Source organism: Podarcis pityusensis (assembly GCF_964106645.2).
Source record: "Podarcis pityusensis genome assembly, chromosome: 3".
In the NCBI taxonomy this organism is placed as follows: Eukaryota; Metazoa; Chordata; class Lepidosauria; order Squamata; family Lacertidae; genus Podarcis; species Podarcis pityusensis.
Genome location: NC_138026.1, coordinates 107,333,833 through 107,346,502, shown reverse-complemented (window position 1 = coordinate 107,346,502; position 12,670 = coordinate 107,333,833). Strand labels below are relative to the sequence as shown.

At 40.9% G+C, this 12,670-nt stretch overlaps 1 protein-coding gene across 3 annotated transcripts in view; it reads right to left on the bottom strand.

Annotated features, from left to right (window-relative positions):
- ACSS1 (acyl-CoA synthetase short chain family member 1) overlaps nucleotides 1-12,670 on the bottom strand; it is a 32,204-nt gene that overhangs the window by 9,106 nt on the left and 10,428 nt on the right. For 2 of the 3 annotated variants that reach the window (XM_081000983.1, XM_081000985.1), the window contains exons 3-8: nucleotides 8,970-9,169; nucleotides 8,201-8,376; nucleotides 5,570-5,722; nucleotides 4,195-4,342; nucleotides 2,706-2,843; nucleotides 1,299-1,391 (exon numbers count right to left, since the gene is read on the bottom strand). In XM_081000983.1, the coding sequence (XP_080857109.1) occupies nucleotides 1,299-1,391; nucleotides 2,706-2,843; nucleotides 4,195-4,342; nucleotides 5,570-5,722; nucleotides 8,201-8,376; nucleotides 8,970-9,169 (908 nt within the window). Of the gene's footprint in view, nucleotides 1-1,298; nucleotides 1,392-2,705; nucleotides 2,844-4,194; nucleotides 4,343-5,569; nucleotides 5,723-8,200; nucleotides 8,377-8,969; nucleotides 9,170-12,154; nucleotides 12,220-12,670 lie in introns of those variants that run through there. The other variant, XM_081000984.1, reaches the window with a different exon arrangement.

The window sequence follows — 12,670 nt, the reverse complement described above, 5'->3', positions numbered from 1 at the left end:
TACCTGAGGCTCAGGGACACTTGTTCAGGTTCCCCTGCCTTCATAGGTGAAGTAGATGGTTACCCGGAAAGGGCTATAGCTCTGGAATGTTGCCCCAGGGAAGCTCCCCTAGAACTGGCTGCTGTCTTTCTAGCATCAAATGATTTTTATTTTTATTTTACCAGACTTTTCAGATTCAATTTTGTGTAAGTCTCCAAAATAAATGGGGAAGAAACACAGTTCATCACCGGAGCACATGCTTTGCATACTGAAAATTATTGGCCTCTCCAGTTAAACATAGCAGGTGATCAGAAAGACTTCTGCCCAAGACTCTTGGCAGACACTCTCAGACACAATAGAAAATACTGGGTGAGATGGACAAACAATCTGACCTCCTATAAGGCAAGCTACCTCTGGTTTGAGGGCTGAAGGTTCATTGAACACTGGATCTGAAAATTATGCTACGGTGTAGAGCTTGATCAAACTTTGCAAATATATTAACACAAGATGTGCACAATGAGCTCCCTGTTACACACACACACACACACACACACACACACTCATAATCTCCCTCTCACTTATCCACTCATCCAAATGCTTTCAAATGGATTCGTAAAGCCTGATTTGTTAATCTTTATGCCTGTTCAAGTTGATTATCTTGTGGCATACTGCTGCTTCAGAGAGCTATGTTCCAGAGTGGATAAACAGCAATTAATGAGCTATTTTTAAATTGATTGTGAGATGTGCAATTGAGCTAACACGGTGGCAAATCAACTCACATTCTATATCCTCATAAACACTCCATGCGAATTATTCTTACCACTACCATTTATATCCAAAGGAAATAATAAATCCTCTCACAGGAATGTGTGCATTTGTTTTTGCATTGGGTATAAAGCTTTTGAGAGATTAAGGTTTCTGCTTCTGAGCATCAGCAATAATGGAAAAAATCATTCTATTTTCAAATAAATATTTAAACTAGATAGACTAACTTCAGGGGTGTTGTCACGAAACAGCTCAGGGGATCCGAACCCTAGGCTCTTTTGTAATGAGAGTTTATAATTTAGAGATATTCCGTTAGTATTAAGAAGTCAGTAGTTTGAAGACTCGCACCAAGGTCAGATGCCCCAGGCAGTTCCAAAGGCCTAGAGGCTGTTGCACAAGCCATTTCTTGTTCCTCTAGCCTGATAAGATGGCTTTAAACAGGATGCTAGCAGCTACCCAATAAACACACAATGTTTATTGTGCACAATGCTCTGTGTGTACATGTGTGAAGGGGGAGGGGTAGAAAGATTTTTAAAACTGTCATTTATTTTTACCTGTTTGCCACCAAGTGTCCACAAGAGAACAGCGTCCCTCTCCTACCACATTGTAGAACCACTGCCAAGCTTCATGGTTTATGGGTTCTCCCACTAAAATCCAAAATAGTAAAAGGAAGAATTGCAAGTTCTGCCAAAAGTATTTTATATTTGGTAACTGATCAACAATCATATTAAGAATGACTGAAGGAACTGGATATGTTTAGCAAAAAGAAGAACTGGTAGAGAAACATGCTAAAAATGTTCAGAATTGGTTGTCCTTTCTACTAAAAATAGGACATAAAGCAACAGGATGAAATTAAAAAGAAGATGCATTTTTGTAAACCTTTAAGTTACAAACGCGAATTAAAAATCATAAAACTTTGGAAGCTTTGAAAATGAAATGTGTGTATTTGCATCTACTGCAGATACTATAAAGAGTAAGGGGGCTGGGTGTCATGAACCAAATTTCCTAGGTTGTTTCTCCACAGCAACAAGCACTTGGGTGCACAAGACCAAGAACGGCAACAATCAAAAAGGTTCTTCAGATATTTGCAAAAGAGGCAGCTCACATCATCTTGTCAGTTAGATTACTACTGCTCAGGTATAAGAGTGGCCAGCCCTTGCAAATACAGCAGCCTATGAATTTGTGCTTTGACTGATTAATAAAGTATAATTTATTGGCTGGTGTACTCAGTGCTCAAATTGGAGCTTCTATAGCACTCTTGCCATACCATTTCATGGTTAGTCCACTCACAGCTCCAATGCGAGTGTGACACAGGACTAAACTGGCTATGTAAGTAGTCTTCTTCCTTATCATCTCCAGGATCCATCTTTAATCCCAAATGTTGAGATGGGTCCCAACTTCAATCATCGATTGCATATTTCTACTTTTTCTCTAAGCTGCGAACAGGGACAGCAAAGCCTCCTGCAATTTTAATAGTTGCAGAGATTCAAGGATGTTTCAGCTTGTCATGCCAGAGTGAGAAAAGCTTTACCTACTGAAAGCATCTCTAACCACTCAATTATTGGACTCTTGGGTGCTAGAAGTACTTTTCACAGGTAAATTAGAAATAATTAGTGGGGCAAAAGTCCTTGTGTTCCTTTTCCATCTGGTTATTATTTATCTCTCCCCTTTGTTTAGAAGATAAAGCTCCCACTGGTGCAATCCAGCTACTGTAAGGTCAGAGTGTGATCCACATATGGATCCTGACCTCCCAGTTGAAGAGTAATATGACATTTTCCACTGTCAACAAAATTTGCACTGTACTCTTCATGCTCTCAGATATTTCTAAGATTTAACTCATCTCTGACAAAATAAGAAGCTTCTCTCTCTCAAAATTATTACAGGACTGGGAAAATCTGCTTCCATAGAAATCAGCAGTACTGACTTCAAACGGAACAAAGCCTTAAATTGTGCATTCTCACCTGATCCAAGTGTAGTTAGGGAAGATCTGTCATACTTCTTTACATATTCATCTCCATACTTCAGCAGCAATCGCAATGCAGTGGGAGCACAATAAAATTGATTAATTTTTAACCTTTGAACAGTTTCCCAGTAGCGACCTGCAAAATTCCAAGTGGTCATCTTAAATTTTTCTGTGAACTCCATAAGCACTTTGTTGTTGCTGTTTAGTCGTTTAGTCGTGTCCGACTCTTTGTGACCCCATGGACCAGAGCACGCCAGGCACTCCTGTCTTCCCATAAGCACTACATGCTCAGAATAACTGGAGTACAATGAGAATACATACATTGTAATATGGGCACAAAGCACCTACTTTTTAAAGACTTTAAAAATATTTTTATAGATTCTCTGCCTGTCACACTAGCCCATCATTGTGCTTTGTGTTGTTGAGCTGATACCACTATTAGTATACCCCACCCAAAACACTTTGTACAGGCTTATGTTTAAGGCTGGAGCAGTTAAGTCCACTGATCTATACTAAAATCAACACCTACCTTTTAAATCGAGCCAAAACAGATAATTTGAGATACCATTTGTACTCCTTAAACACATAGCAAGATGGTGACTGGCAGGTGAATGTGGACAGTCTCTTCTTAACAATTAAGACCAAACCTTATCATATATCCATTGGTCTGCAGTCCTTATGCTACAGATTCACCAAATATATGCAGTGGAAGGTTGGCAGCTGCTACATCACCTCTGAAAATTCTCATTTCTAATATCTTAATACAAGTACATCAATAGAAGGTTACTAAGATATATAAATCAATATAAATTAATTTTACTTCCGACATTCCCTCCCTATCGGCCTCCAGGTTCTCACCCAGGGTCCAAACAAACTTTCAGCTCACCCACAAAAGTCTCACAACAAGAAGAATGCCTGGAAACAGCAGACATCACCCTAGTCTAGAACTGCCTTTTTATGGCCAGGCCCAAGGTGGATGGTGCTTCCTCAAGCTGCCACAGCTGTGTCCCATTCAGCTGCATTCTCCACACCCAGTTCCAGGTACAGCAGGTTTGTACCTGCTCTATGTTGCTATGATGCTCAGTTTCAGATTATGTGTGAACCAACACTCCTGATTTCTTTTTTTCAAATCACTAACAGCAAGACAACTCCACCTGTGGTTTGTTTGGAGAGAAACCAACCACAAGTGCCAAGTCACACGTAATGCCAAGCCGTACTTTATGGTATGTTTCTCCCAGAGGCATGCAGGGTGGAGCAAAGTGGGGGCAACTGAGCAGCATGGTTGTGCATTGTTCTTGTATGGTAATCTGTGGTTTACCATCATGTGCATACCAAGCAGTGTCTATACTGTAGCTCTCTGGGGATTATCGACAGGTATCTTTTCCCAGCCCTATACGGAGATGCCAGAGTTTGAAACTGGGAGTTGTTACATGAACAGCCCTTCTCTGTGCCCAGGAGTTAAACTTTTAAGTTTTTACTTAAGGCACCTGGATTAGGATAGACTGGAGTGCTTTCAAACAGAACTGTGGTGCTTCCATTGCAGAGTGGTCCATACACAACATAGCTGTGTCCCGTGATCCAACCAATATCAGCCATACAACCAAAAATGTCATCTTGCTTGTAGTCAAACACATGCTACAAAGATGAACAGTAAAGCAGGTTAGAGTTTACATGTTTATTTATTAATTATTCTCTCCATCATTCTTTAGCAGAATGGTACACTTCATGTGGTGAAACAGGTGTACAGCCACAGATTTCAGGCACTTTGCTCTTCACATTCATGGTTTCATGTGATGGCCGAGGGCAGATCCACACCATACACACATGCCTCCCCACAAGGAATTATGGGAACTGCATTTTGTTAAGGGTGCTGGGAACTGTAGCTTTGCGAGAGGAGAGCTACAGTTCCCAGAATTCTTTGGGGAAATGTCATTTATTTTGCTCCATCAAACCATTATCAGCAAGTCAAGAATAAACATTGCTGGAAGTGAAACAAACCATGATTCCCAATTCATATGTAAGACAGAGATCATGGGATGATTTGTCCCAGTGTGAGCAGGGAGGAGCAAAATGACCAAGGTAAGCACATTCATAGCAGAAAAAAGGAGAGCATTGGACTACTAACTAGGAAGTTGCTTTTAGGGAAACTCTAAGCCAGGCATCGGCAAACTTCAGCCCTCCAATGTTTGGAACTACAATTCCCATCATCCCCGACCACTGGTCCTGTTAGCTAGAGATGATGGGAATTGTAGTCCCAAACATCAGGAGGGCCGGAGTTTGCCTATGCCTGCTCTAAGCACTGTTCTTAAGCCCTTTTCAGCAGAACATGAATACCTCTCCATTCACCCAGGCTTTTTAATTGATGTAGTCTGTGCCTCTCAGTTTTAGCGTTTTGTTGGAGTGCAATGAGTTTTGATTTCTGTTGTGTTTATGTAGCTTTTCATTTTGTATGTTATTTTGTTTATTGCCTGTTTTTACTCATTTATTGTTAAGCCACCCAAAGAAATCTATTTTATGTAGCAGAATACAAATGCTGTAAATTAGTGAATGAAATATCTGGGAAGTGACCTTGCCCAATAGAATGTATAACCAGAATTATGGAGGGAATAAAATACTTTTCAATACTGAAGCTGAATAAATTATTTAGACATTTTAGGGCTAAAGTGTCAGCTTTTGGTGTGCATATAACTTAAGTCTAGCAGAAGGAATCAGAGAAATTTTTACCAGGCACCATTTCCAAAAATCATCAGTACATCTCCCCACCCCCAAACAAATTTATTTTTACTATCTGTTCTCCACAATTACTACAGATATAGTAAAACAACAAGTGTTATTTTCCAAGGGATATGATTTCTGATGTACCTTGTGCGTTAAGGCAGCATAAAGGAGATAGCCAGCTTGGGTGTGAACAATCCCTTTAGGTTTTCCTGTGCTCCCTGAGGTATAAAGCATAAAGAGCATATCTTCACTGTCCATTATTTCAGGGGAACAAACTGGCACCTCCTTAGCCATCTCCTAAATAAGGAAAAGAAAGAGGAAGTATAAGAAATATTATCATCATCATCATCATCATCATACCCCACCCATCTGGCTGGGTGGCTTACAGCACATATTAAAACATAAAAACATCCCCAAAAAAGGGCCATTTCATAAAAACTGAAGCAATGTTCTGGATTCATAGAGTTGTGGTTTTGTTTATTTAAATGCTTTCATGTTTCTGTGCAGAAACAGTGGCCCAAAGTCTATTGTGCTGCACTCTACTGACAGCTGCCATCTCCAGTAAACTCCAGGCACACCTGGGGTATGGATACAGTATTGTCCAAAGGCTGTGTACCAGCTAATTAGCTATTGGGTAACTCAGCCAGGAGCCACAAGTCCATTGCACTGTTTTTCACTGGGAGCTAATGCAACTGTTACACCATACATCCTCTTTTGTTTCAGTTATCTTGGAAGCAAGAACTTGGAGAAACAGTGGAAGTTCTTTACTGCTGTTTTGAGGGCAGTTTTGACCTGAATGAGAGTGAATCAACTGAAGTTTAATCCAGATAGGACAGGTACTGCTAAATGGGAGATCTGCTGATCTGGATGTACGTGCGCAACCTGTACTGATAGGGTTGCACGTCTCCTGAAACAGTAAGTTTGCTGGTTGAGAGTTCTCTTGGATGCTCAGGTGCAGGCACTGAGCAGGAACACCTTACCGTCTTCATTTAGTAAGTCAGCTGTGTCCTTACCAGGTGAAATCAGACCTGACCTCTGTTATACATACCGTATTTTTCGCTCTATAACATGCACCCGACCATAACACGCACGTAGTTTTTAGAGGAGGAAAACAAGAAAAAAAATATTCTAACCAGTGGATGTATGATTTTTGTGGTTCATGCTGTGGCCACAGACATGTGATCTGACAGTGAGTTTGGAGTAGCCCAATGCAAAAATCCTGAGGATCCATGTGGATCCATGCTTTGTAACTACGTTTTAAGTGGGGAGGGAAGGAAAAGCACTCAAGGGACAAGGAGCATATGTGGGGTGGGTGGAGAAGGATGCTGCTAATAATGCAGAAGAGGGGTTTAAGGGGAGAAGGCTCTTCTCCTCTCCCATTTTGCTCCTTTAAAGCAAGCAGGCTCTGCTTTTCTCCCTACTCCCCGCTCATCCCCGGCTTAGCGAGCTGAAAAACTTTGCTGCTATGTAGCGAGCTAAGTGGGGAGGAGAGAGGGACAGAGAGCCTGCTTGCTTTAAAGGAGCCAACCGGACAGGAGCCGCTTACACTCGTGTAAGCGGCTCCTCTCCTCTCCCGCTTTGCTCCTTTAAAGAAGCAGGCTCTCTGTCCCTCTCTCCTCCCCACTCAGCGGCTCTTCTCCCGCTTTGCTGTTTCAAAGCGAGCCACGGAGGAGGGAAGGAAGGGGAACCATGGATCCTCTGCTCACGACTGCAGCAGACCCCCCCCCTGCCACCCGTAGGCATTCCCTCCATAACACGCACAGACATTTCCCCTTACGTTCTAGGAGGAAAAAAGTGAGTGTTATGGTGCAAAAAATACGGTACCTTTGTCACTGCCTGGTTGGATACCTACAATGTGCTCTACACAGGGCTGTCCATGAAGACAGTTCAGGAACAGTTGGTTCAAAATGGAGCCACTAGGTCTTTTGCTAAGACCAGGAGATTTATACATATTGCTCAATCCTTGACCAACTTTCCTCGTTTGAAATCCGTTCAGACTCAACTGTGGTTGCTGCCATTGGTCTTTGAAACATCTTGGGACAATGATTATCTACAGAACCACATCCTCCTGGATGAACCTGCTCAAGAATAGAGTTTTTGGAGAGGCTCCTCCATGCTCCCACTTGCCATCTGAGGTGAGGAGTGGCACAAAAAGAGCACCTTTTCAGTTGTGGTCCCCCCACCCAAGGGAATAGATACTCCATCACTCCCCACCTTTTGATGACTGTTTTATTCCAACATGTTTTTAATTAATACACCTCCTCTTTCATAATATTTTACATTGCTACTATTTATTTATTTATTTATTTATTTATTTATTATTTTGCTTGCAATTTTTCATGATCCAAGATTGAACACAGACTCACCTAAGTCTTCCTGCTACACAGTTTAAAAAATCATTTTGGGAGAATATGAACACCTTGTCTTAAAAGTAATACTGAAGTAAAAGATTTCTTAATCCAAAAATGTGTCTAATTTTCAAAAACAAACACACAGCTTCAGAAAATAATGGGGATGGGGGGAAAGATGGGTTCCCCCCCAAATTTCCCCAGTTTGTCTGGACTCTCATCTCTAGATATGAAGCTGCAATCCAAGGATGCACTAACTTAACAATTCCAAGTTTCAGCCTGGCCTTTGATTCATTATAAAACTAGGCTCATCAACATTAATTTGTTCTAGACAAAACACCAGCATATAACCTGCTGTGATAAAATATTATTGCACCCTATAGAAATACCTGATTTAAAAGAAGTACCATGAACATCATGAACATACTTCTTCAAGGAGAATATCACGACTGCCCATGTGGATTTTGTTGGTAGTTCTCTGGGTCACAAAGACACACTTGACACTTGGACAATTCTTTACAGCTTCATCCACAGTCTTCTTCAGTTCTATGACTCGTCCGCCCCTGACTCCCTGGTTAGAGGTGATGACTGCTTTGCATTCAGCTAACAAGAAAAATCATTTGTGGACTTAGCAGTTTGTTTTCCTCCATTATTGTTCCGAGTAATATTGTAACCAAGACATTATATACTGTATAGTATAGCAGAACAGTAACTCATACACAGTTTCCAGAGGGGTAGCTGTGTTTTCTGTTGCAGCAGAAACAAAAGGTCTTGTAGCAAAACTAGAAACAGACTCTTGTCCACAAAAGATTACACCCCCTGATAAATTTGTTAGTTTGTAAGAAGCTTCAAGACTCTATAGTTAAGCAGAGGCTTAACTCTTATCATAGTGCTGTGATGCTTAGTCCGCAGATAACAAATCTCTGCATCTGATATCATATAACTGGCTGGTGGGTGTAATGAGGCCCATTGGCCAATGTTCCTCACAACATACTACAAAGGGCTCTAATGTACACACATGATTTTTTGTGCATACAGAGGCTAACACATTCTTTTCAATGATGGGGAATATTAGTCATGCATAATGGGAATGCCTGTTGTATGTGAAGAGAACTGCCCTGCAATATGAGGAAAAAGTCATACTGTACTATGAATGTTTATCAGCTACCCCTTCCCAGCATCTGAAAACTACTCACAGTCATTGATCCTCCCTGCCAATGAATCTGCACTGAATCCAGCAAAGACAACGGTATGAACAGCACCAATTCTGGCACAAGCCAACATGGCAGCCACTGCCATTGGGGACACAGGCATATAAATAGCAACTCGGTCCCCTTTTTTTATCCCATTCTTCTTTAATGTATTAGCAAGGCGGCAAGTCATATCCAGAAGCTCCCTGCAACACAGGAAAGAACCATGTCATTTCTGTATGCTCCAGTTTGTTAAATATGTATTTCTATAGCATAAGGCTAGTATAAAGCAATGCCAATCCCAGTAATTTGAGTTTTTAAGAAAATTTTGAATTGGAAGATATCGTAGAGTTAAAAATTTGAAACTGCCATGTTTGCCTAATATTGAACAGTACATGCAATTGGTACCCACTCATTGTTAGTAGTGAACTTATGAAATGAGGGAAATGATTTGGAAATTATTCACTGGCCAGTCTAAAGATCTATAACAGATAATTATTATTCCACCAAAGTCCCCATCTATGCAAGATTTAGTTATTTACTATGTATTAATTACCTGCCATTAAGACAGAATGAAGTATGTCATATAATGAAATATATGCACTGTTTTAACAGCTGAGAGCAACCATTTTAATACATGATCTAAAGTTCAGAGAAGTTGTTATCTGAATTATACCAAAAAATGGTATAACAATCCTTAGCTTTGTCTCTTGCTGGTCTTTTGGATAACATTTGCTGAACCACAGAAATCAATAGTGCTTTTGAAATATTGACATAATGAGGAATACTTGGCCTTCATCAACATTCTTAGCATTCAAGAGACACTTACAGTGTTCAAATATAAAAAAGAATGCTTTGTAGGAAGCTTGCCTCCTTGCTCAGCCTTAAAATCTGTAATTTGTTTCATATGCATTTGATTGTGTAATTGCTTCTTACCAACTAACGACCCAACCTGAAATCAACAAATCTATGAATAAGGCTATTTTTTTAAAAGTTGTTTTTACTCTTAGAATAGAGTCTAAAAATAATTAAATGGAGACTGGTATAAAGTTCGTATCTTTTCCAAAGCTACCTACAAGTTTTATGGCTAAACAAAAATGAGAAACTCGGATATCTGCCAAACCATAGCTGTCTTAGTAGACAACTATTCCATCCCACACTATCCAAATAATTCAGATATGTTTCAAGAATATGGTATCAAAGTCCTGCACAGGATCAGAACATTTCAGAAGGGACCATAAGGACAGAACTACACATTGTGAAGTAAATTCAAGGTTTCCAAGCTGAGGTTTGTCTCCTATTACTAACAAAGGGACCAGAAGACATTTACAAGTGAGAATTGACAGGTGGAGTTTAATCCTGCTCATATCCATGGATGAGTCTGGTGAAGGCTGGTCCACTAGGTCAAATGGGACACTGCTGCACCAACCTCAGCCGGCTCCACCTACCTGCTTTCAGTCTTGAGGGTGGCACTGGTTGTCAGTGCCTCCTCTCAGTCTCAGCATTGCCCTCGTGCAGCTCTCTGCCTTCTGCCCTACCAGTCCCTGTAGGCACAAGCCACCGCTGGATTATCCCCTGCAAACGCCCTTGGCTATTTTTCCTCCCAGTAGTGCTCTGTAACCAGATGAAGCACAGCAGGAAGAAACAGCCAGGAGAAATTTGCAGAATGATAAGAGCTGCAATCCAGCAACATCTGGAGGGCCACAAACTCCTCCCTCCCTGTATTGTGCTCAGAAAGAAAGCCAGCCAGCAACAAAAGCTAGAACTGTTTCCATTCCTATTAATGTATCTATATTGTTGTATAATATTTTCCATTCCTCCACTCAAGAAGTAGGCTGCAACGCTATCCAGGCATTCGCAATTCGACACCTCTAAAAAAAGGCAACAGCCTCTTGTGCTGACAGTTCCTATACAGTTATCAATATGCCAATGCTTCCATGCCTTCTCCTGAGATAAAGCAAATATTTTCATGGAAATATATTACATTTATCTATCCACTGGTAGCTGTAAATGGATCAGTTTTATGACTGTGTATTTTGCAAATATGCATCAAGATCGCACTGTGTATTTTGCAAATATGCATCAGGATCATGCTGAAAAAATCCAGAGCAAAACCTTAACTGATTATCACCAGTTCATTGTCACTGTATTATATATTTTCTGAATACATGTAGCTACAAGTCATAAAATAATAATAACACTAATTTTATTAATTATTATTATTATTGTTGTTACTACTACTACCACTACTACAGTATTATTATTATTATTACCCCACCCATCTGGATGGCTTACAACACATATGATACCACAAAAAAACCAACCATTAAAAACTTCCCTATAGAGGGCTGCCTTCAGATGTCTTCTAAAGGTTGTGTAGTTGTTTATCTCTTTGACATCTGATGGGAGGGCGTTCCACAGGGAGGGAAGCAAAGTGCCAAAACTTTTGAATGAGTGGCAAACAGCTTTTGACCTGCTTAAAAAAAAACTAGGGATATGAGAAACTCCCAATGAAAATATTTGCTTTATCTCCCAAGTTAAGGCCCAAGCTGAAAATGGCCTATCCTCCTAACACTATCTCAGTGTTTCCCAGACACTCCAAGTAGGAGGTACACATTATTTACTTTCAGATATGGAAGTATGTATGTATTCCACAAGTGCTCATGCCCAGCTTAGGTTGTTTCACCAGCTATGGTTCCTTCCTGGACTGGGATAGCCAGGCCTCTGTTGTCCTCTTGCTTAGACTACTGTAATGTGCTCTACATAGGGCTGCCCTTGAAGACAGTCCAGAGGCTACAGCTAGTGAAGAATGCAACTGCTGCATTGATAAGGGGTAGCTTGAAGGGACCATGTGATACTGGTGCTGCAATATAAAACCTTTAATGGCTTGGGTTCCAAGGACCCAAAAAAGCGCCTTCTCCAGCTCAGACCCTATCATCAGAAGGTGAGGCCTTGCTGATAGTGCCACTGCTGGGAGCTGCCCAGTTGGTTCGGCTGACTCATGACGGGGCCCTTTCAGTGGTACTTTGCCTGTTGTGGAAAGCCCTCCCTAGCAAGGGGCACCTGTCTCTATCATTATTAATTTGCAGGAGAAGTAGTATTCTTCAGTTGTGGAAAGCCCTCCCTAGCAAGGGGCACCTGTCTCTATCATTATTAATTTGCAGGAGAAATTTGAAAACATTCCTGTTTACCCAAGCATTTGGTGGCTGAAGAATACTGCTCCTGGCAACCTCAAGATCATTAACTGTCACTGTTAGGGCTTTTAAATGTTTTCAGTTGTAGCTGCCTTTAGAATGTTGACTGTTATAGAATGTTTTTTCCTCTGTTTGTTTTTAAATTGTGTATCTGTTTGCCATTCTGGTCTGCTTTGGGAGGAAGGGCAGGACGTAAATACAATAAATAATATGTGGATTTAACACAGGCTATAATAATAATCCCAGCTAAAATGTCCAGACCAGGGGTCATCAAACCTTTTCAGCAGGGGGCTGGTCCACTGTCCCTCAGACCTTGTGGGGGGCCAGACTATATTTGGGGGGGGGAAACCAAATGAATTCCTATGCCCCACAAATTTTAAATAAAAGCACACATTCTACTCATGTAAAAACACCAGGCAGGCCGCACAAATAACCCAGAGATGCGTTTTAAATAAAAGGACACATTCTACTCATGTAAAAACATGCTGATTCCCAGACAGTCTGGGGGCTGGA